General features: G+C 43.7%; 1 protein-coding gene and 1 non-coding gene across 2 annotated transcripts; both read left to right on the forward strand.

Annotated features, from left to right (window-relative positions):
- On the forward strand, positions 19,016 to 20,090 carry LOC102175899 (P2Y purinoceptor 3-like). Its single transcript, XM_018050369.1, is given in 4 exon segments — positions 19,016 to 19,609; positions 19,612 to 19,910; positions 19,912 to 19,978; positions 19,980 to 20,090. Coding segments are annotated over 4 exon segments (1,071 nt in total).
- Positions 24,695 to 24,767, forward strand: TRNAG-CCC. Its single transcript has one exon. It is a non-coding gene; the product is annotated as a tRNA-Gly (tRNA).

The raw sequence follows: 26,044 nt of genomic DNA on the forward strand, positions 1-26,044 counted from the left end.
AGGGTGTGTTTGGAATTTGGAAAAGTGATCTAGAACCGACTCTGATGAATAATAAGCCAGATAATTCAACTATATCACACCATTTCTTTAAATTATAATGATAAAGTAACTAGTCTAAATTCTTCACATGCTTTTTAAATGCCTGTGAAAAGTAATTTCAGGAGTGCAATTTTAAAGAATGCTGAATTAGCTAAATGTCATAATTAGTAGTTACTTATGTTACATTATTTTAGTAGAATAATAATACAGACATGTTAAGCATATTAGCATAAAATTGATATATTTATATGTGTATATTATGTATACATACATACATGTGTATTTTGTATACATACACACCTATAGCCTGTTATTTAATAAACAGGATTATACATTATGGATAATGCAAATTACCATTTTATATTTCTTTGTATATAGATACAAACATATGCTAATATAGATATACATATACATATATGCACACACATGTATGTATGTATGTATGTATGTATCCTCCTTAATATTTGACAAACAGGATTGTCTAAAATGGGTAAGTAAAATATTTACCAATCCAGGCCTTCCACAGTATAAAGCATTTACTAGGTTCAACATTATCACCAATAGTTACTGAAAAAGCAAATCAAACAAGCAAATAAAAAGAAAATACACTGATAGGCAAATAAAAATACAGTACCAATATGATCAGTTTAAATCAAATAACAATGTCTTTTGAGAGAAAGCAAAGGCATTTTACAGACATCAATTTTCCTAGGGGAAAACACAGGCCACATCTCTTCTGCCAGCAATTCTTGGCTGTTTATGCAATGCTGAGCCATTATCTGATATGTGGAGAATTTTATATTAACCACAAGGAAAAAATTGAATCGATAATGCTGCTTAGAATGGACCCAGCACTTCTCATCTTCCTAGCACTTTACCAACATTGATGAATTAAGCCTCTCGTGGTCCCAATGAAACTAAAACACAGTTATACTCTTTCACTCAGGAAAGAGACAGAGACAGGAAGTCAAGACAATCGTCCTCAGCTCTGTAAGGGTTAGGGTCAGGGCAAGAACCGAGGCAAAAACCGGTGTGTGGAGTCAAGAGGACCACACCCAGCATATTCTGCCTCCCACCCCAGAGAACTGGACTTGAAGCTCGGGCGCCCCACTGTCTGAGCAAGTGTGGAAAATGTGTTTTCAAGTCAAATATCTATCAATAAACACACATTGATTTTCTTTAATTATCTCCACAGAGCAGACTTGATTCTGAAGAAATTTTGTGATTTGAAAAATGTATCACCTATTTGTCAGACATGCATAATTTATGAAGGTCCTTTCACTCTGGGTCTGTAGTCCAAAACCGACAATTTGTGAGTTATTAACATGTTATTAGATATACCCTATTAAGATCTGCAGACTTCCAGCCCCTTACTCAAGACACTACTTAAATTTTCACTTGCATTATTAAGCTCAGAGGATTCTGACTCAAACACCACCCAGTGAATTCTTTCTAAGGGACTGCCTGATACAATGAAACTATCAGAAAAAATTATCCTTACATCCATAATTAAAGCCTGTAGTTTAAAACAAGCATGCTTTACATGGAATGTGTTTCAGGAAGTTTCTTCCCATGCATAGTGCATGCTAATACTGATATTAACCTCAACAGAAAATCCTAGGAATCTTTATTACCAATAGATGCTCTTGATTTGGAGGACAGATTGTCTACTTTACAGGTAACTGACTTAAAAATAACTACTAAAACGTAATTCATGAGGCAACAGCTTTCTATTGCTGTCACTAAGTAATATTAAATTTAAATATGTGCAAACAACATGATAAGAATTTCTGTTAAGTCTGGTAAGATAACTGTATGCCTGTTAATGTCTTATGTATAGCAAAAAATGAGGCAAGAATAAATAGACATGTCCGTTCGTAAACAGGGATAACGGGTATTGAATGTCACATGATTCATTTACTCTCTCCATTCTAATTTCAAATTAATTAATGAGAGTTAATAAATACGTATGGAGCATATGCCCAGCACTAGGGAACCAGTAGAAAATGAGAAAAACACAGACCCTAGTAAGGGGCTCAGGGAAGAGATCCCTGAAGAAGCACCTGGAGCCTGGGGGCTGAAGGGGGATGAGGGACAACAGGAAGACAGGCAGGAGCCACTGCCCTGTGAAGACCTGGTGGGAGAGGTGAGGGACTATGTCAGGAGACAGAAGTCCAAGAGGCAGGTGTGGTGCCTGGGCCGGATGCTGCAGGCCACCTGGTCTTCATCCTGAGGACAGCAGGTGGCTACAGGAGTATTTTGAGCACAGGGCTGCCAGAAGCAAGGGAAGGGGCTCAAGGACACCTGAAAAAAAAATCATTATGAATGAAAAGGTCCTGAGAGTCCAGATCTTTTTCAAAACCTATCTTGAATCTAAGTTTGAGGCAATGTTTTTAAATTAAAAACAAAGAAGAAATCACCTTCTCAAAACCCCATGAAGATTACCCATCTTCTAGAGGTTGTTTTCCACATGCAATTCTATGATACCTCCCTGAAGTTGATATGAGAAAAAAGGGGAAAATGGAGAAAGGGAATGACTGTTTTAATATTATTTCCCATATACCAAAAAGCATTAAAAAAAACAATAACAGATACCCCCATGCCTACCAGCAAGGTTTAGCCAAGGTTAATATCTAATAATATTTGATTTGGTTTTTTTTGTTGTTTTTATGAGATCTTATTTTTGATAAATAAAACAAGTTATAGACAAAAACTAATTTCCCCAAAGGGGACAAGTATTTTGAAATTATTGTGTATCCTTCTTTTACATTTTACTTTTACTATAAATATGTATACCTATATATAATTTGGAGTCTTCCAAGTTTTTAAACTTGAAGTGGTTTCATACTGTATGTATAATTGTGCCACTTGCTTTTTTTGACCCAACATGTTTTTGAGATATTTTCATTTTGATACATGTTGTTCTAGTTCATTCACTTTAACTGCTGCATGAACACTGCATGATTATAGCACAATACATTGATCAGTTCTCCTGTTGGTGAATATTTAGGCATTCTTTTTTTTCCTGAACTCAAACAATAACTGCAGTAAACATCCTTGCATTTTTCTATCTCCTGATGCACGTGTGTGAGAGCTTCTCTGAGGGACAATGTTTATGTAAAATGTTTTAACACACTGCAGGGAGGTAGTCCACTAGATTGAACTAATATTTTAATTGTCAGCAGTGATGACAATGGCAGTGACATGTCTAGGTTACAGGGAATAGTTCAAAGCCACCGTTTCAGGACACATATTCAAAAACAAATGGAATTGATTCTGTAGAAATGAGGAATGGGCATTTAGAGGTCAACCAGAACTTGGTCAAGTTTTTAATTCAGTGGCTGAAGCTCTGCAGGGTCTGATCTACACTGAAAATCTGGTTGAAGAGCTAAGCATTTCTAAGTCAAGATATATGCCAAGTAGACCTAAATAGCAAAGAAAAACGGGAATAGATGTACTAAGAGAAAAAAAAATCCTGGCATGTTCAGGTTGGCATCTCACTGAATAAGTTTCCCAAACCCCTGAGGCTCATCCAACATGAAGAATTGTATAGAATTCTCTATAGATCGATGAGATTTTTTTCAAGATCTTATTTTTCTTTCCCAAAACTAACAATCTTGGGCCAGGCTGGAGTCAGGATTTCCATTCACTTCCTAGTGCTACTTTTTTCATCATCACTCATCAAGAAAACTCAAACAGCCACCTTGTCAGAACTTGCCCTTCGGCTAAGTGAATTGAAAATGAAAAACCCTTCTAAACTGAACAGCAGTCCCATGTGGGCAAGTGGCAAGGCTTCAGTGGGAAGAAATTAAGCACAAAATTCATTCCCTCTAAGGCTGACTAAGGGTGAAAGTCTTTCATCTCCCCACCTGCCTACAAAATGCAGGGCAACGCTTTCTAACAGCCCAAAGAGGCCCCGAAAATCACACCCTCAATACTACCAATACTGCCTCCCACATATACCACTTGGCATGTACCTGGAGTTGGTGGAACACGGATGTTTTTAATTTACAATGAAATTGGAGATCCTCTCATTTAAACCCTATGTTTTGCAGAAATGGAAGTCCAGTGATACTAAACGCCTTGTTGAGGCTTACTCAGTAAGTACTGGTATACAGACTCCAAATTCTCTCTATCCTGGGGTTTGTCTTGCATTATGTGGCTTTTCATATACTGTTAATACATGATGACAATTAAAAATATTCATTCTTTATTAAATTTTCATTACTAGAAGTTTGCCAAAAATTTTCAGGAACAGTACTTTCTGATCATTAGAAACTTCCTGTGGAAGATTATATTAACATTCTCAATCATTTGCTCTGCCTTCTGGCCCATTGATGCCAGACTTGACTACGTGATGTGCTTTGGCCAATGACATGCAAGCAGAATTGAAGTGTAACTTTCTAAGCAGAAGTTTTAAAGGGCATTGCATATTTCCTCTCTTTCTTTCCTTCCCCCTGTTATAAGACAAACATGTCCCAGACAGGGGCCATTCCTTCAGCCTAGATCCCAAGATGAGGAAGAGAGATGGGGAAGAGCTGACCCTTACTCACAGTGGCACATGGAGAATGAGAAGCAAATCTTTGCTGTTTTAAGTCATTAGGCGCTCAGGGTTCTTTGTTATTGCAACATCACCTGATGAAAGCTGACTGACACAGTTACCAACAAACTAAAAATCACAAAAATGGTCAGTCATCACAAAACAACTCATAAAATTGTGAGTAGCAAGACCAACCTCAAAACTGTTTTTGGAGATGAAGACAAGTCATAATGCATTCTTTTTCTCTTTCATGTATTCACTTTCACATTGTACAGAATTTCCAAGAGCAGTGTGGAAAGTTGGCTATGGGATCATTAATAGGTGCTTTTCATAATGTTCTATATCATCACCCATGGCTTCTAGAAAGGAGGCTGAAGAGTAAGGGCCATCGAGAAATTCAACACACGAACAGCCAAGACTTTGGGGGCTGAAGGCTCAAGCTACTTTTCTCTGTGCCCATCCATGATGGTGGTTCCCCAACAACTACTGTCTCAGAGGCTAGCCTGTCATCGTCTGTATGAACCCAGCAATGAAATCCACCCTGCTTGGGTAAGAGAGACAGTACGGCCCTCAGCAAAGCAAGTCACTTGTCTCCCTCCCTTCAGGGACAATACACAGCCCACTCCATCATTCAGCTAAGATCTGTTGAGTGCCAACTATGTACAAAGCGCTGTTAAGCCTGAGAATATAAAAAAGAACAAGACTTCCCTGGTGGTACAGTGGAAAGCAATCTGCCTGTCAATGCAAGGAAAATGGGTTTGATCTCCACATGTCTTGGAGCAACTAAGCTCGTGTGCCACAATGACTGAAGCCCGTGTGCCCAGAGCCTGTGCTTTGCCACAAGAAGAGCCACTGCAGTGAGAGACCCATGCAACTAGAGAGTAGCCCCCATTTATTGCAACTGGAGAAGCCCACACAGAAACAAAGACCCAGCACAGCCCAGGATAAGTAAATAATTTCAAAGCAAAAAAAAAAAAAAAGAACAAGACAGACAAGGTCCCTGACCTCAATTAACTTATATTTTAGTGGCATACAGACAAAAATCAAGCAAAGTAATAAAGACATTGTAAAAACTATGGAAAGTAAATTAGGTGCTGTAGGAAGGAATCACAGCCCAAATTGTTTTAGATGGTAAAAAGCCCTCTTAGAACATGATATTTTAGCTAAGATCTGAAGGATGAGATGAATTTGGTCATACAGAGAAAAAACTGGGAAAGTGTGCTCTAAGCAGTTGGGGCAGGAATTGTAAACACTCTGGGGCATGGACAAGCATGATGTGTGCAGGGGACAGACAGGCCTTCAGGGAAGTGAGCTTGTGACTTGGGTCCTGGAACCATATTCAGCATGAGACTAATCCAAACTGAATGAGAGTCAAGGAGTGAACCATGGGTAAACAGGCTATCCAGATGCTTTAAAGCAAGAAGCAGACATTTTTCAGGCTTAACTGAATATTGACTCTCTGTCAATGTGATAATGTGGCTTTGCTGATGCTGAATTTGGTTCAAACCTGGAAAACCAAAGGACACAGTACACAGAAGGTTAGGTTAAGTCTTGAAGCGAGTCCTATGTGTGAAAGACTTGAGGTACAGCCAAAACCTGGCTGCTTACTTAGACACAGCAGGCCCCTGTCCTGTTCTGTGCGCACATGCCATGGGGGGTCTAGCACAGAGGAAAAAGTCCTACCATAATAGGCTGCATCTGCTCCTGGCCTCTGTGGCTACCTCTCTTCTGAAAAATTCCTCGGCTTTGATGACACCAATCAGGGTGTGGTGTGGTGTGGTGTGTGGGAGAGAGAGAGAGAGAAAGAGAGTTTTCTCTTGTTGCACACCCATAGCCCAACGGACACATTGCAAGTGTGGCTACAGCCCCCTAACTAGGGGGTAGAGAGGATGAAATGCAATTGAAGTGTAGATAAGGGACAAGACCACACAGGACCTTGTGGTCTCTGGGAAGACATTTGGGGTTATTCTGAAGGACAACAGGAAGACAATAGAATCCCTTTAGAAGGGTACAGAGCCTGATTTTTGCTTCATGCAGATCATTCTGACTGCTGTGCATGGAGTAGGTAAGAGGAGGCAAGACGACAAGTGACAGGTACAGTTGAAGTGGACGAAAGATCCCGGTACAAACCCCAGGGTGGCGGCAGTGAGTAGGCAATGGTGGGTGGTGTGACAGATACCTGGTAAGACTTAGTGACAGACTGGTGTGGGAAAAGGGAAAAGAGAAGAATGAAGAATGATTTCTGGGATTTTGCTTGAATGACTAGATATATAACAGTGCCATTTACTGAAATGACAGAGTGTTCAGCAGAGGGGCAGATTTGGTAGGAGAAAAATGAGGAAATTAGAAGTTCACTCTTGAACACAGGAGATTAGTAAAATCTACCTAAAATATCCAGGTAGTGCCAAACAACCGGATATACAAATGTGGAGCTCAGGGCATGGAACAGAGAAGGTATGGAGAAGGAGTTATCAAGACATGGATGGTGAGAAGAAAACAAGCTTCAGATATTGTTTAGAAATTATTTTCTAGAATCACAAATATACTTTTCTCAGATAAACTCTACAACAAGAAAGCCAAGACAAAGGGCTTTAATGGTTCCTGACTAGAAGCCGGGTTTATGAATTTATGTAGAAACAGAGTCATGGGACAAAGTGAGTGAAGTCATTAACAGGCCTGGTAGGCACATGACTGCTCAGGTACATAAATTCTATCTCCTACCCAAACATATTCCAATATATACAATTTCTTATAACAGATATATAGTGAATAAGTGGAATTCCCCACAACAAATATGTAAAACAAGCCTTGCAGTTACCAGAGCCTCAAAGTTAAAGATTGTAGACCATAGATTATTACAATAAACCTGTATAATAAGGAAGGGAAATATCCCAGGTGAATTCTTTACTTTCTCAGCAAGCAACCCAGCCAGAAATTTAGTTTCACAGGGAGAAAAGCAAGTATTTAGAGATCTAACTTTAACAAGATTTTTAACCCACCTGGCTAATACACTTGATGTTTTGTGCCTTTATGGTGCATGGTGCGTGCAAAATCGCTTCAGTCCCATTTCTTTGCGACCCTATGGACTGCATCCTGCCAGGCTCCTCTATCCATGGGATTCTCCAGGCAAGAATATTGGCATGGGTTGCCATGCCCTCCTCCAGGGGATCTTCCAGACCCAGGGATCAAACTTGCTTTTCCAATGTCTCCTGCATTGGCAAGAGGGCTCTTTACCACTAGCACCACCTGGGAAGCCCCATGCCTTCATGGTAACTACTTCTAAATATTCTCATACATTATCCCTTATGTTCAGAGCAAAAGATAAGGAGTAACTCGATGCTTTGCCTTCTCAGATACGCTTGTGTCAACAATTTTCCTTCCTCTCAAAATTTCCCATTAAGTACTATTTCTCATTATATTCCCTGGCCTACCGTTTCAATACCGTGTGTGATCCAGGGTTTTCTCAAACTGGTTTGGGCTATGCCCAACTTCTCCTTTCACAATGGACTAGATGAAATTGCCTTGAGAACAGTACAGTCATACAAGGGGGGAAGCTTTGGAGCTTGGCCACAGGGATATTCAACATTAGAGATCCAGTTGAGGTGAGTGACACAGTGAGTGAAACTGAAAAGAGTGAAGTCGGAGGCACATTAGGAAAGTGTGGTATCAGAAAAACTGCTCTGGGCATTTGCTGTTTTTGCTGTCCCAGAGTCAGTCCATTTCTTATGGTAACAGGACCTCAAATATGCTTTAGGGGAACCACCCTTTCCTCTCTCTAATATATGGGATTGGGGTGAAGCCGGCTCTCTCTTAGGTGGAACATTTAACCCCAGCCTGAACCAATCAATGCCTTCCATCCCCTGGCCATAGTGGTTGGTTCAGGAATGGACACTGAGCCCAGGATAAAACAACAGGACCAATCACCGCTAATCCCAGGACTTCCTGGCTGAGGCATAATTTTTCTTGCCAGAGTTGCACGTAATTTAATGAGAGAGTGGAGTTTATGGCAGCCATCTTGTCACTATGAGGGGAGAGTATGTTTGAGAATGGAGCCAATTTGGAGAAAATGGAACCAAGAAATACATATAAAGAAAGTGGTCTTAGTAACTCTATCTGAACTCCCAAATCAGACCATGTCTAAAACCAGCATCACCAGGACAGTGATCATATGAGCTAATAAATTATCATTTAGCTTCATCTCCGTTCTCACCAGCAATGAAGTCTTAACTAACAGAGAAAGCAGGAGGCAAGGCACTTCAAGGAGTACTGAACTGCAATATGGTAAGAGGTTTAAATCAAGTCAGAAAACTCGCCAAGTCCAGAGAATCTGGCAACTTGGTGGCTATCAAGAGCCTTTATCGAGATCAGTTTTGGTGCAGTGGCAGGTTGGAAACTAGATCTGGGTAGCTCTGTGGGATATCCTCCAAGAATGTATATTATCAGTCATGGCTTCTAGTGGATAAAATGGAGCAGAAGGAGCCCTGGACGGAGAGCCAGGAGATCTGGACCTCAGATATGGCAGCCACTAACCAGCTGTGTCTCCTTGGGCAACCTGCTCACTTAATCTCCTGGGGTGTAACAGCTGCCTCATCTATCAAGTGATTACCCCTCCTTCACACCCAGGGTCCCTCTAGCTCTCAAACTCTCAGTATTTCTAAATATCTCAGTGTTTCATTGAAATTCAGCACACTTGTTCTGTTCTGAAACTTAGTGGAACAATAAGTCATCCAAAGGTACCCAGGTTCCATTAGCATTCTCTCCAATGTTGCTAAGTTAAATTATCCTTGGTTGCTGTCTATTTCATAATATCATTTCACTGAAAGTCACATCATGGATGTGGTTGGCTTGGGCAGAACACTGGGGTGTGTTCCCTGCCTCTGGAATACTAGACTCTCTTCTCTGTGACCATCCACGGCTGACACTGTACCCACGTGTCCTGTTTGGGGTTGTCCACGCTGCTTCTATTCTCATCGTTGGTCTCATACAGAAGACACAATTTATGGCTCCATAATATCTGGCCAGGGGAGTTTCATAGGCCTTTTGAATCTCTAAAAGGAAAAAATATTGGCAGAGTCTTCCGCTCTTCGGGCTTCCCTAGTATCTCAGTTGGTAAAGAATCTGCCTGCAATGCAGGAGACTCTGGTCCGATTCCTAGGTCAGGAAGATCTGGTGGAAAAGGGATAGGCTATCCACTCTAGTATTCTTGGGCTTCCTTTGTGGCTCAGCCGGTAAAGAATCTGCCTGCAATGCAGGAGATTCTGGTCCGATTCCTGGGTCAGGAAGATCTGGTGGAGAAGGGATAGGCTACCCACTCTAGTATTCTTTGTGGCTCAGCTGGTAAAGAATCCGCCTGCAATGTGGGAGACTGGGTTCGATCCCTGGGTTGGGAAGATCCCCTGGAGGAGGGAAAGGCTACCCACTCCAGCATTTTGACCTGGAGAATTCCATGGACTATACATAGTCCATGGGGTTGCAAAGAGTCGGACACGACTGAGCAAATTTCACTTTCACTTTTCTGCTCTTGACTTCATACCATGGGCCTGCCCCATTGCAAACTGAACATTGTCCAGGAAGCAAAACATGCAACAAAGGTCAGTGGCTATTAAAAAGTATTCTTATTTAGCTCAATCAGGAACAGGACAGGAGAGGTTAATTTTTCAACAGAATAACATACCGTATATATCAGCACTAACAATGAGGTTTTATTTCCCTGAGTCAGCTTTAAAAATAATGTTGACTTTTATGGTCGATACATTATAGATCACCATATTTATGTCAGAACATATTGGCATGAAAATAAATCAATGAAAATATTAATATGTGAGCCTTGTGTTTAAATGAAACCCCTTGCAACTCCACACCTTCCCCTCGTATTTCACTGTGGCACTTTCTGAGCCCTCACCTCTGACATGTTTTACTGAACATGACATCAAGGCCTGATTTTACTCTCTGCGACTCCTGTTTTTCATACATCTTGCATATAATGAGGTTCAAAAAATATCCAGTTGGTTCTTTTACCATAAACATACATATCTGCATTCTATCATTTATAGGACTGTCGATTCAAATATGCAGTTTATGCATGAACAAAATATCTCAGAGTCAAATCTCTGACTGGTACACTATTAATAAATGAAACTCTGTGTTGGAGACCACCTTCAAATATTATGTTTGCTATCGACAATCACTTTTAAGAGTCATGGTAATTTTCTGTTATAAATATGCATTTTAGAAAGCAAGTTCACAATATAGACATTATTAAAGAAAATTGGGTTTAGTGAAAAAGAAAATCCATTCTCTTAAGTGTATCTTCTCTTTCTAACACTCTTCTGTACTCAGAGCATGCCAAGCGCCAGCTGCTCACAGCCCTCTTCTGAGAGGGAATCATCTTTCTCAAAGCCTCCCCAGAAACAGCAACCACTGGTGTGCATCCACCAAGAGTGGCCTGCTCCTACCTCCGTGCTCGCATCCCAGCAGCCCCTGGGCACCATGCAGGAGCCACCCAGGCAGCCAGCAGGCGTGCAGACCCACAGCGTGCCAGAGGCCTGGTGTGGCGCTCCTATCCAAACAGGAATAATGGTGACCACCTGGGCCAATCAGAGTCTCTTGGGGAAAATTCCCATGTTTCCGCGGGCAGAGTTAGCCACCTGCAGCAGTGATGGAAGGTGAAGGAAGCCCGGAGGGAAAGCTGAGTCAGAGGAAGCAAGGAGGAAGCAGGAACTGAACAGAAAAGCAACGAAATAGAGGAAAAAAGGAAAAGGGTGAAGGTGTCGGTTAGAGCAGCAGAAAAAGAGGTCACTAGGGGTAGTCGTCAGGTCACCCCCCATATTTAATTCACTAGCTCCTCCCCAATATTTAATTCACCAAAAACTCACATTCATTTCCCTCCCAAATATCCACTGAATACACCCAGAGCTCTCTGGGTGAGGGGTGTACGCCTTCACCACTCGGTCAAAGCTACCATGATGTCCCTCCTGGACTAGAGCAAACACCCTCCAGCTGTCTCCAGTGCTCCCCGCTCTCCACTCTACACATCATCTAATCCAGTCATGCCATTCTGTGTTTCTTAGACACACACATATACACACCCACACACATTAAACCCTTCAGTAGGAAAAATCAATTAGATCTAAATGGGGAAGGCTTTCATATGCTAATTGGACAAGAAATGGAGACCCACTCTAGTATTCTTGCCTGGAAAATCCTATGGACAGAGGAGCCTGGTAGGCTACAGTCCATGGGGTCGCAGAATCAGACATGACTGAGCGACTTCACTTTCACTTCACATGCTAATACAGAAGAATATCCTTATGACCTCAGGGTAGAGAAGGAGTCTTAAACCAGAGACAAAAGGTACAAACCATAAAAGCAATATCGATCATTTCAACTATGTTAAAATTAAGAACTTTGTTTCCTAAATATATATATATATGCCCTTAAGTCCAGGAAAGCTGGAGTAGGAAAACAAAGACTTGTAACATGAGTAACAGAAAACAATTTTTATCCAAAATATGTAAAGAACTCCTAAAACTCAATAACAAAAGGACAGACAACTCAATAGAATAAAAAAAAAAAAAGGCCAAGAAGAAACTACAAGAATCACTTCACACAAAGAAGCAGGTCCAGAGGCAGCAGGAGCCCCTCTCCCACATAGAAGCAGCACAGAGGATGTGGGGAGGGAGAACACCTCATAGGAAAAAAAAATTGGGTTCAGTGAGAAAGTCTCATGCCAGAGGGTAAGAGTGGACGAAGGCAGGTGCTTCTGTCACCGGGTCACTCCCCGTGTCCCTCACCCCTGCTCCCTGGAGTCGCTCTCCCAAACAGGATGCTACCACATCCTCCTCCTCCTCCCTTCTCGTGCTGAGAGTCCAGAGCCACTGTGGATTCCTCCCTCCACAGCCCCCACCCCGCCCTAGCAACACCCTAGCAACAGGAAAGGCTCCACAGTGGACCGCGCACATCCATCGGCGCGTTAGTGCTGTAAACGGCCCTTTAGGGAAGCTGTAGGAGGAGCGTGATGCCTGAGGGTAAGAGTGAATGAAGGCAGGGTCCCGAGATACGAGTTCTCTGCTCCGCCGATGCCTTGGGCAACTTTACCGCTAGTTCTTGAGCCGCAGGCTCTGCCACTGATCTCTCTTGCCCCAAACCAAAGCAGCTTTCTACATTTCTGCACACAGCACACAGGAAAAGACTCAGTCGTGATGCGTTTAAAGATCTTTGATGCCAGATGAAATGAAAAGGAAAAAGTTTCCTAAAGATCTCCTTTCAGGGTCATGACTCCAGAGGAAATGATGGACTTCCAGAGCCACAGGACTTTATAGCTATTTTTACTGCATCATTAATGCAAAAAAAAATCTGATTTCAAAGTCATTGACAGGGTGGTATTACACTTTTGTATAGGTGAAATAAAAAGATTACTTCTTCAGTAGTAATTATTTTTCCAGACAGTAACATCAGTTTCAGAGCAGCCACCTTCTCTGTTGTGACAATACAATGTCAGAGCAATGCTTCCCAATCACTCCCTGTGTTTACACTAATTTGAAGCTGCCAATTTTGTCAGATCCTTGTCAACAGAAAACAAAAATGTGCAAGCTGCTATATAATTATTGAAATTAAGTACTCACAGTCTCTAGATATTCTTCTAAATTATTTAAAGAACCCAATTTGCTTTTCCTTTTGAAAAAGTAAAAGCCCTTGCATTCTTATGTTTGGGGACAATTCACACATGGAAAAGAGATCTAGGTACGCAGCAGGCATAAGTCCACACTGCAAAAATATAATACAAAATTATTAAAAGGCTAATCAGCACCTTTTATATTAAGACTCAGGTATAGTTTAAAACTAGGTTGCTATGTAGGTATCATTCTTTTTTTCAAGATTTTTATCTTTTTTGATGACCATTTTTTTAATTCTTTATTGAATTTGTCACAATATTATTTCTGTTTAGTGTTTTGATTTTTTGGCCATGAGGCATGTAGTATCATAGCTCCCCGACCAGGGATCAAACCTGCACCCCCTGCATTGTAAGGTGAAGTCTTAACCACTGGACTACTAGGAAAGTCCCTTGACAGGTTTTTAAAACTCAGATCTGTCCTCTCTCTCTTTACCATTATCTCCAGATCATGTTTTTTGAGACCTGGGTTCAATCCCTGAGTCAGAAAGATCCCCTAGAGAAGGAAATGGCAACCCATTCCAGTATTCTTGCCTGTAGAATTCCATGGACAGAGGAGCCTGGTGGGCTACAGTCCATGGGGTCCCACAGAGTCAGACATGGCTGAGTAACATTTATACTCTGTCATCTATAAGAGGCACTACCTCTAGTGACTTCAGGGATGACCTGCTTTTCTATTTCCCTTCTTTCTTTGTTATGTGATTAGGTGGGTGAGATGGGGGAAGGTAGCTTAAAAAAAAAAAACAGAAATCCTCTGGAAACCTGGAAATTTGCTGTCTCTGCTTTGTAAAGGAAGCCCAGGCTTTCCCCAAAACATCACAGATGGGACTTCCACTGCACCTCAGTTTGCTCAGCTGTAAAATGGTGAAAACTCAACATTCAAGAAACTAAGATCATGGCATCCAGTCTCATCACTTCATGGCAAATAGATGGGGAAACAATGGAAACAGTGATAGACTTTATTTTCTTGGGCTCCAAAATTATCGCAGATGGTGAAGAACTGACTCACTGGAAAAGACCCTAATGCTGGGAAAGACTGAAGACAGGAGGAGAAGGGGACAACAGAGGATGAGATGGTTGGATGGCATCACCGACTTGATGGACATGTGTTTGAGCAAACTCCGGAAGTTGGTGATGAACAGGGAAGCCTGGTGTGTTGCAGTCCATGGGGTTGCAAAGAGTCGGACATGACTGAGTGACTGAACTGAACCAAACTGAAAATGGGGGAATTATTCCAGCCATGCCTATCTCACAAGATCTTTTTATAACTCAGTCTCAGCAAGGTTGCTTTCAGCTGATTGCAACACCATTTTATTGTGGGAACCTAACATAGTAACTTTAGATAAAAGACCAGTAGGAGGTGGTATAGCTGGTGGGATTTTCTGTATGTCCTCAATGAATTATATCCATTCACAACTACTAGGCCTGGACCTAAAACCAATACCAAGTCCTGCTTTCATTTGGAGGGAAAAAATTATAAACTGTCTGTCAGTCTTCATCGCCACCTAGTGGTTCATTGGCCAAATAACATCAAACTATCTAGTGGATTTGAAACATAGGAAAAGTAATTCAAACTACTAACTCCTATAATCCACCATCTAATTAAATGTAGCTTGGGGCCCCATTTTAAAAGCTTATTGAAAGACAAATTATGTTGTGAATATGAAAAATAAATTTCTAATTCATCTTTATAAATTAAGAAATCTTTATAAATTAAGTACTGCATACATTAGCTTTTTTTGGTTGCACCATGCAGCATGTGGCATCTTAGTTCCCCAACAGGGGATCAAACCACCGCCCCCTTCAGTGGAAGCACAGAGTCTTAGCCACTGGACCACCAGGGAAGTTCCCTAGAGCAGCTGTTTTGAGAAATCGCCATACTGTTCTGCACACCTTTGTGGGAGGGGCATCATATGGAAGCAGGAGGGAGAAACTACGGGGTGTAAGACAGGCTCAAGGATTTACTCTACAACACAGGGAACACACCCAGTATTTTGTAATAACTCTTAATGGAGTGTAACCTTTTAAAATTGTATTAAAAATAAAAACCCTAAAGAAATGCATCTATTTATCAACAGTTTTTCAGAGTAACTTGGAAAAACAAATTTACTGTCTGAAAGCATTTATAAGCCTCCATTAAGTAGCTCCACTTCTCTAAGAAAGGTTTCTAGATATAGGTAAAATATTAAAATCAATGCATAGATTAAACACATGTAGAATACAAGAGTGGCATTCAAAAATGGAAATAAGAAATGTCCACTTCTTTGGCCCAAAATTTTTTTAAGGGAGATACTATTTTCTTACTTCAACAACCACTCCTCCACAACTGAAAGCAGTAATACTTCGTTGTTACTCAAATTTATTCATAACTTTTCCCTTTTCTGAACTCTTGAAGTACGTATCTTACAGATACTTGTTAAAGGCGAAAGAAAAGCCCTTTCTTCATCTTGCCTGAGTCATTTCTCTGGGTAGTGGTAACTATTTCAACCATGAAAATGATAAAGACTTCCCTATTCCCATGGAAGAAGAAGAACTAAAGAGGCTCTTGATGAAAGTGAAAGAGGAGAATGAAAAAGTTGGTTTAAAATTCAACATTCAAAAAACTAAGATCATGACACCTGGTCCCATCACTTCATGGCAAATAGATGGGGAAACAATGGAAACAGTGACAGACTTTATTATTTTGGCTCCAAAATCACTGAAGATGGTGACCGCAGCCATGAAATTAAAAGATGCTTGCTCCTTGGAAGAAAAGCTGTGACCAACAAAGACAGCATATTAAAAAGCAGAGACATTACTTTGCTGGCAAAGGTCCATCTAGTCAAGGCTATGGTTTTTCCAGTAGTCATGTATGGATGTGAGAGTTGGACTATAAAGAAAGCTGAGCACTGAAGAATTGATGTTTTTGAACTGTGGTGTTGGAGAAGACTCTTGAGAGTCCCTTGGACTACAAGGAGATCCAACCAGTCAATCCTAAAGGATATCAGTCCTGCATATTCATTGGAAGGACTGATGTTGAAGCTGAAACTCCAATACTTTGGCCACCTGATGCAAGAACTGACTCACTGGAAAAGACCCAGATGCTGGGAAAGATTGAAGGCAAGAGGAGAAGGGGACAACAAAGGATGAGATGGCTGGACGGCATCACCGACTTGATGGACATAAGTTTGAGCAAGGTCCGGGAGTTAGTAATGGACAGGGAAGCCTGGCGTGCTGCAGTCCATGGGGTCACAAAGAGTCAAAAGGACTGAAGCGACTGAGGACACACATATGAATTTGTAGGTGACACATTTCAGACCACAGCAGAAGGTGATAGGCAGGAAGAAAAGTGACCTTGTCTGTTATGAAGTGGTAATGCCAGACTCACCTGCTCATCCTCCCACATAAGCCAAAGAGCTTAGATCACCGTAGTCTCTAGGAGGAAAAGGGAAGGTGGGAACAGAACCAGAACCTGTTGGGTCACCCCCTTTGCAGTGTGCCTTTCTTCCAGCTGATTCTCCCAGCAACCTCACCAGGTTACATCTGTGGAGACCGTGGCTTGGAGAGAGAAGATGACTTGCTCCTTCACCCTGTACTCACAGTCCCTGCCGAGCTGGGATTGGAGGGCTTCTTACCACAGTCGTGAGGGGGCAGAAACCCACAGCCCACCTCAGGAGCAAGCCCTCCACACTGGAGGGCCTAGCCAGCCCTGCAGGGGTGTCTCCGACTCGAGGCTTCCTCACGGTAAAATAGAGCTAGTGCTTCATCCCCAAGGTTGCTCAGGAGACTAAACAAAATCACAGTGTGAACTGGTGGGCCCGAGCCAGCACTGAACCAGGCTGGTACCACTCCTCAGCATCCCTCTGAGAGCCCACATTGTGCTGGGAAGGCAGCTTTGCTGAAAATAACTAAGCATTGGCCAGCCCTCCATGTGGAAGACGATAGGGGACAAAATGAATGAAAATGTCATTCTTTCTATGGATACTCACCCAGCCAAAAAGCTTTGCTCTCCCAGTCAGGTGGATCTTAAAGTCGGTCAACAGGCCCCTTGCCTCAGAACATCGGTCCCAGCCTTCAAGCTTCAGGCTTCAGCTCAGGCACTGGCCTCACCTGCCCCCCACCCCCAGCCTCAGGTATACCCTCAACTCCTCCTCTGGCTCACGCCCCATGTTCAGTGGGTCCCATTGTTCCTACCTCAGAAGTGCCTCTGGATCAGGTCCTCTCTCCTCATCGACCCACATGGCCTCACTGGGGTCCTGAGCATCCCTCACTTTCAGGCACTGCCCAGGCCCCCTTACAGTCTGACTGCTCCAGGCTCGCTTCTGGGCTGCTGCCAGGCCTTCCTCCCACACTGCCTTACCCGTCACTGTCCTGCTTAAGCACATCCATCTTCCTTAAAGCATCCTTGGAGTTCTGCCCCCACAAAGGTCACCCCGCCATCCCAGGACTCTTCAGCTCTGTCTCCTTGCGTGTGCTATGCCTCCAACCCCACCCTTCAAATGCCCTTCACCCTTCTTTCCAAGCAAACTCCTCTCGGTTCTCCCAAGCAGCTCCGGTGGCACCCAACCCAAGTCTTCACTCAACTCCCTCAGCACCCTGCTGGTTTTTGCAGCGCTTGGTGACCATTTCCCACACTGCAATGCAATCAGCTGTATCTGCTTGTCTTCCCCACCAGACTGTGAAAGCCTGGAGAGCAAGTGCTCTACCCATGTTTTCTCCATAGTGCCTGACCAACAGATGCTCCGTAAGTGCTTGTTGACTGATAGAATGCACGAGGTCCCTGTTCCTTCTGCTGTGAGTGAAGATCTATCCGTTGCAGTTTACCCCCAAATTACGCAACGTACACTTTCCCCTCTTTCCCTGTATTAACTCATCTTTCTGAAGATGAACCCCTAGAAACCAGCTTCTTGGAAAGTTCAGGCTTCATCTCAGGCACCCCTGTAGGTCTTGTCCTGGCTGATTTCCCAGTGCATCAGGCTCCACACACAGCTGCCTCAGCTCTGCGGCTCTGGCTGTTGGATCTGCTTTGTCAGCGGGGACGAGGGTAAGAAAGAAGCTGCACCTGGCTTCACCAGGTTTCACTGAGGTGAAACACCTCAGCTGTGTTTTCTTGGATGTCCAGGATGCTGAGGTGTTTAACAAGCAAATTAGCCTTGGGATTCAAATATGCAGTTAATAAATCTTGATAGAGATACAAATCAAAATCCTCTCGCAGAGCCTGTAGGCAAATCCTATGCTTTCCCTAAACCTCCCTAACCCCCAAGGATCACTTTCCACTCCCACCAAGGCATGTAAGTGGGGTTAGGGCCAGGTTGCAGGAAATACTGCCCTCTACGGATGCACCATCATCTTCAGCTGGAAGAGATCCTCTTGGAGGTTTCCTAACTCTATGCAAAGTAGTCTAGCCAAAGAACTAGTCACAGCGCTTGAGGTGGTATGCCCTGCTTAAATCACAGCAGCAACTTTTCCTGCCACCATGGGTATCGGAGCTTCCTATCAACCCAGCCTGGAGCCAAGAGCACACAAGTCAGGGTAAGGGAGGCCCTGTGGACCTGGTAAGTTGAAAAGCCCTCCTTTAAAATCTGCTTTGCCCTTGGTGCTAGCTCTTTTTTTTTGTTTGTTTACTAGCACTGGTCTCTCTCAAACAAGGACTCTGACCAGACTTCAGGAGTTAATGCCAAGTCAAGGCAGAAACTAACACTCTGCTGAGGCCGTGATGCTCTTCTAGCCACTCCGTTTCCTCCCCGAGGAAGGAGAAGCACGAAGAGCTGTGCTCCCCCGAGGAGATGGAGAAGCTGGACACCAACATCTCAGAGGAAGGAAGATCCTGCCATCTCTCGGAGCACTACAAGCAAATCTACCTCTCCCTGACCTACAGCATCATCTTTGTGCTGGGGCTGCCCCTGAATGGCGCCGTCCTGTGGCTCTCCTGGCGCCAAACCAAGCGCTGGGGCTGTGCCACCATCTACCTGGCGAACCTGATGGTGGCGGATCTGCTGTATATATCAACGCTGCCCTTCCTCATCGTCACCTACTCCCTGGATGACACCTGGCCCTTCGGGGAGCTGCTCTGCAAGCTGGTGCGCTTCCTGTTCTATGCCAACCTCTACAGCAGCGTCCTGCTGCTGACCTGCATCTCCGTGCACCGCTTCCTGGGTGTGTGCCACCCACTGCGCTCGCTGCCCTACCGGACCCGCCGGCACGCCCTGCTGGGCGCCGCCGCCACATGGGCTGTGGTGGTCATCCAGCTGCTGCCCACCCTGATCTTCTCCCACACAGACGACATCGACGGCCAGATGATCTGCTACGACTCGACCAGTGCAGATCACTTTGACAAGTTTTTCGTCTACAGCATGGTCCTGATGTTGTCCAGCTTTGTCCTGCCCTCCTTGGTCATCTTGGTGTGCTACTCACTGATGGTCAGGAGCCTGGCCACGCCAGTGGAGACCCTCACGAGGGTGGGTGGCACAGCCCGGGCCAAGTCCATCCGGACCATCCTGCTGGTGTGTGGCCTCTTCACCCTCTGCTTCGTGCCCTTCCACGTCTCACGCTCCCTCTACTTCACGCTCCGCTTCCTGTCCTCAGACAACTGCCAGCTCCTGACGGTGGTCAGCCTGGCCTACAAGGTATGGAGGCCTCTGGTGAGCCTGAGCAGCTGCCTCAACCCAGTCCTCTACTTTCTGTCAGGTGGGAACAGAGTCAGGCTCCTCCAGGAACTGGCACACAAGGTGGGTGAGCACCCAACTGGAGCCAAGGGACAGAGACCCAGGGGTGGGCAGGTCTGGGTCCTGCCAAGATGAAGTTCAGGGGGAAAGCTCCAAGATGCTCACAATGACTTGTCTGAACAGAGTCACGAGCTAGTGGGGTCCTGAAAGGATTTTAATTTTGATGTTAAGTGATTTTAAAATAAGAATATGGAAAGAGCTACCAACACAAAGGAAAACTTTTTTAATGAAGCTGACATTTCTCTCTTGTCATTCAGATTTCAGCTCACACGTCACCTTCTCCAAAGTCACTCCTGCCACCCTAGCCAATGTTGACCTCTCTCCCCTGAAACCAATCAATCTCTATTATATTTCCCGATTTGTTGTCATTATTGTAACACTTATTAGGACTTGGACTTGTTTGCTTACTTATTCATGGTCTCTTCCCCCTAGAATGGAGGCTCCAATAGGACAGGGACCTCATCTGAGTGCTGTCCCCTATCAACAGCCTCCACAGCAGGGCCCAGCACACAGTGAGAGTACAACAGGGGCTGAATGAAGAAGTGGGTGGCTGGCTGGATAGATGGAGCCCTTAATATGTAAGAGCACTTTTTAAGAAATAACTCATTTAATCCTCCCAACAGTCCCTGGATGCAGGAGCTATTGTTAGTCCCTCTGACAGATCAGGAAACTGAAGCACAGAGCTTAAAGTAGCTTATCCAAGGTCACCCAGCTGGAAAACGCCCAAATCATAGTGCTGGGTGGGAGCTCTAAACCCAGGCACTGGCTCTGAGGAACACAGCCCTAAGATTGAAGCAGATGGCCCAATCCAAATACTCAAGAGCTGGCTGAGTTTTTGTTGATAGTACCAGCTCATCTGTTTACATAATTGCTATGACCTGAAAACAACTGTAGCAGTCCCCAACCTTTTTGGCACCAGGGATTGGTTTCATGGAAGTCAATTTTTCCATGGAGCACGGGTAGGAAGGGATGGTTTCAGGGTGATTCATGTGCATTTATTGTGCACTTTATTCCTATGATTATTACATCAGCTCTTCCTCAGATCATCAGGCATGATTAGATCCTAGAGGTTGGGGACCCCCGGTACACAGTATGTGCTCTTTTATTATGCTTCTTAACCGGTGTTCTGGTTAAAGTCAGAAAAGGCTCTGCAGGCTAAAGTGGCTGCAGAAGTGATGATCCACCTTATTCATATGTGAACATAATGTCTCAGTTTATGACAGAAAAGTCTACCACTGTCTTAAATCACAAGATGATGCTCATCTTCTTAAAAAAAAAGTAATACAAAAACAGAAAGACCTTTTAAAAAAAACTCATTTAAACAGTAACGATCTCCAAGGGGCTCTCAGGTCTAAACATGTATGATTTAATAATTCCTTATGATCTCTCTACAAAGAGGTGGATAAGCCTTTTTCATAAAAGCTAAACTGTAACCCCTCATTACTACCCCGACTCTATTTACAGGGAATGTCTGAGTAAACCACATACATGTCTAAATCATAAAATTTTATTCTAAAAGTGCCATTGATCGCTTTCAAGGGCACACAATAATTAGAACTAGACTAAGTGTTGCCTAGCAGAATTCCTTCAGATAATTAGTTTAATGAATAGGCGAGGATGTTTTCTAATTAGCAGGTCAGCTGTTTCTATATAAATAAGTGCTTCTATAGTAGCTGAGAGAGCTTAAAACTGTTTGCTCTTTTGAACATTCTCTCAGTTGTCTTGCTTATATTATTACTTTTTGTCCCTTTCTTCTCACAAACACAAAGGAAACACTCAGCTGACCTACAGTCCCAACTATCACCTCTTACAAATGAGCAAGGTTTAACATTCCTGGAGAGTTGGCTCCCCAGTAAATGCTTAAAGCCACCCTACATCCCACTTAGACATTATTTCTAATGCCCACCAGCCTGCCAACCCTGGAAATGGAAAGAAAACTAATCTAGAATTTTCAGGATGCATCACTTTTATCTAAAAAGTAGTTTTTAAATACTAAGTGTTAGTCACTCAATCGTGTCTGACTCTTTGCAACTCCATGGATTGTCACTAGCCAGGCTCCTTTGTCCATGAAATTCTCAAGGCAAGAATACTGAAGTAGCCATTCCCTTCTCCAGGGGATCTTCCCGATCCAAGGATCAAACCTGGGTCTCCTGCATTGCAGGCAGATTCTTTACCATCTGAGCCACCAGGGAAGCCCAAGTGCTTTATACCCCTGGCCGAAGTTTTCCAGTCTTAAGTCCTTGCTAACTTACATGCTTACAATTATTTCTCTGATCCATATAATGCTAATTTTGCTTCTGCAGAATCTTTTGACCTATCTAATAGCAAAAAATAAGCATCCACTTTTAACTTACTTCTCTATCACTGGGATCAAGAAAGTTTCACCTAGTTGTCCCTAGTTTTCAAGGGTAGTTATCTCAAGATATGAGAATCAAAGTAGACTATTCCCCTTTAGAGAAAGGGCTCCATTGAAATGGGAGCTGGGAACCCACTGCCCAACAAAAGTCAAGGGGATATTCCTGACTCCCCTTTGGTTAGCAAACACCCATCAACACCAGGGGATGAGGAGACAAAAAGGAACAAAAGTTCTTCCTCAATCTCCCCATTCAATGCCCACCACCCGAGTGAAAGCTTGGGTCCTCAAACGTGTTATCACCCTGGGCTCTGAGCATCTGTGTAATCCACCTGGCTGCTCGGAAGGTCAGCAAATATCATGTTTGAAATACCAGCACTGGGACAGTACTGGATGCAAATGTGATGGCTGTAGCCACCTACAAGGGGCAAGCACAGTGCCAGCTCTTGAGGAGGTTCCAGACTGTTGGAAAAACAAACCCAGACAAACAATATGAGCGCTAATTAACAACTTCAGCAGCTACAGAAAAAAGTAATGTCAGTTGGTGATTAATTTAAAAGCAAACAACAGAGTATAAGCATGAGGGAAGCTTTGTCAGGGGGCAGGGGCTTCGGGGGCCATGAAAGGTGTCATGTGTAGGCTGAAAGCTGGGTGAAACTGCAGTTAGCATTTCTCGAGCATTGGAGAGAATGGAAAATTTGTGTGGGGGCCAACGGTTGGTTACTGAAGGGTAGGAGGCAGAGACAACGCTGGAAGGGTAGGCTGAAGTGTGACTACAAAGGCTACCCAAAGCCAGCAAAAGAACTGCTCCTCAAGGCGTGGAACCCACCAAGGGCATCTGGGAAGGTCACAGGACCCAAACTTCGACTGAGAAACTTAATCTGGCAGTCGTTGTGTTTAGAGATAAGAAACAAAATGTTACAGAAGACTTCTGTGATATCTCCTAACTGGCTTCAAACTCAGCCTACACACCACGTCCAGGTACTTCTCAAAGAACACTTTTCATAGGTCACACTCTCCCTATTTCTGCCCATTCCCTCCCTACAAACTTACTTCTATAGGATAAAGACCAGATATCTCATCCTGGTCTACTAGATCCATCACAGTCCGGGCCTCGCTGAACTTTTCAACTCATAGGTCTTATACCACACCACATGGCTGTCCCCCTCTCACATGTGCACCAGAGGGCCACCATCCACCACTCGACACCCTGCCCCAAACCTTCTCCACGTGCCTAGATACCCATCTCCCCAGATCTTGGGGCCCACTTCCTCCAGTCTCACTGCACTGCTAACTCCGCCTCTGGGCCTGTCGCCTTGGACTTGGTGATGGACTTCTTTATCATTCAGGTCTGTTTCGTCTCTCCTTCTACTCCACTTTTCAACGTATAGACTATGGTACCCTAGCAACATTCCTAGGAGGAGAAGGGGATGACAGAGGATGAGGTGGTTGGATGGCATCACTGACTCAATGGACATGAGTTTGAGCAAGCTCCGGGAGTTGGTGATGGACAGGGAAGCCTGGCGTGCTGCAGTCCATGGGGTCGCAAAGAGTCAGACACGACTGAGCGACTGAACTGCACTGAGCAACATTCCAAACGTGATGGACGCTCAGTAAGCAATGGCGATGTTGACAACGAAGAGGAGGTAGAGGAAGGTGATCACCATTTACGAGGCCACTGCAGTGATCCAGGCATACAGATAATGGGCATGAAGAACTAAATCTTTTAGTAGAACCAAAAAGATTTCAAAACATACTGGAAAGAATGAAGATGAATGAAATAAATTATTGAGACATAGGTGGTAAGGGGGACAGAAAAAAAACTGGCTCTGAGTCTCCAAGCCTGAGGAATCTAAAGAATGATCAACTAGCAATGAGCACACAGGGACACTCACTAGTCGCTCGATAGGAAACCAAAAGGAAGGAAGTAAAGGAGGGAAGGCACAGGCGGTGTATCATGAGGGACAGTTCAGACAACTGAAATGTGAGCTGCCAGTGAGGCCTCAAGTTGGAAATGTAGGATGGAGGGCCAGAGAAAGTTTAGGCTCAAGCTCTGGGTTTAGAGTTATCTATTCAGGCAACTCTTCCAAGCTGCAGATGGAAATTATATCTCTGAGGAAGAAGGGAAGAGAAAGAACAGAGGACCTAGGAGATACAGGAACCATAAAAAGGGTTGACAGGGAACACAGAGGCCGAAGGTGGTGCTGATAATAGTGTGGGAAAACCAAACCAGGACAGTTTCAAGAAAGAGAGTCGTCAAGGGTATCGCATGAAACAGACACGCCAAAGAGAATGAATGAACAGTCATCTCTCAGCATACAGTTCAAATGCCACCTCTTCCAAGAAGCCTCCCCTGATCACCCATCAGAAGGCCCTTTCTCGGGACTTCCCTGGTGGTCCAGTGGCTAAGACTCTGCACTCCCAAGGCAGGGGGCCCTGGTTCAATCCCTGGTTAGGGAACTAGATCCACATGCTGCAACTAAGACCTGGTGCAGTCAAAAAAATAAATACTAAAAATAAATATTAAAAAAAAGAGAAGGCTTTCTCTCTTCTCTGACCCCTCATCCACATCTCCCTTGGACCAAGTATGAGCAGCATTATTTAAGTCCCCTATTTCCTATCCTACAGGATCTAGCAGAGATTTCAACATATGGGTACTCACTAATCTTTGTGGAGTAAATGAACATACAGCAAATAATTCTCCTGTGCATGCTTTCCGGAATTACTGCCTGAATCCAGTTTATGAGTGTGTGCCTATAAAACTAAATCACAAATCGTTTGGGATTTATTTGTTCTCACACTCACCAACTGCAATTCAAAGCAATTCCAGGACACACAATACCTGCAAGCATTCTCACTTCTTAGCCCATATTTCAAGAACAATAAAGAAGGGAAATTTTTCATCAAGTTGTTTGCAATTAAGCATAACCCTAGCTTATAAAGTTGCGTATTCTCATTGTCTTTTACTTTTTTGTAAACAAGCTCAATCTCCTTAGTATTTCAACTTCTCAACTTTTTGTTTTGTTAATGTTTTCTGTTTATTTGTTTGTTAATGTACCGAACAACTTCAAAGGTAATGGCCTCAAGAATTCCATGATAAGATGGAACTCATATTCCTGCAGCAAGCTCTAGCTGGGCATTATTATAGTGTTAAATCATGAACAAAAAGCAAAAAGTGCCACTTCAAGCAAGTTAAAGAATCGTTGAGTCTGAGAAAGTTCCACTCCACAGGTAGAAAAACACATTAGCCAAGAGACCTTTAGAAAGCATTAACCCAACAATCAAAGACACAGTCACTGAACACTCCTTATGGTCTCTCCTTTTATAGCCTAGTTTCCTGCAAGAGTAGGCAATGCTTTTTATTGCAATTTCTACCTTGAATTCATAGTGCCAAATCATCGCAAGCTGGCTACTGCCCATCTCGCCATCCCAGTGCATTGTAACTGCTCTTTACAACACACCAGTGGTTTCCAGTTACAAACCAAACGGTCGTGCCCTGTCCTGCTTGGGCTTCCATGCCATTTGTCAGTCACCCACTTCCTCATTATACTGACTGCACACACTGCACCCTCTCCTGCTTCCACCCTGTAAGTGTGGGTGGGAGGCCCCAGGGTTCCGCCCCCGCACTCTTCCTATTCTACCCCACTCTCCTCCTGGACAACCTCACTGACTCCCTGAGGGCCCCAATGATGACCCGCAAACCCCTCTCCAGGGAAAGCCTCTTGCGTTGCAAACCC

The sequence above is a fragment of the Capra hircus genome, chromosome 1, assembly GCF_001704415.2.
Source record: "Capra hircus breed San Clemente chromosome 1, ASM170441v1, whole genome shotgun sequence".
Classification (NCBI taxonomy): domain Eukaryota; kingdom Metazoa; phylum Chordata; class Mammalia; order Artiodactyla; family Bovidae; genus Capra; species Capra hircus.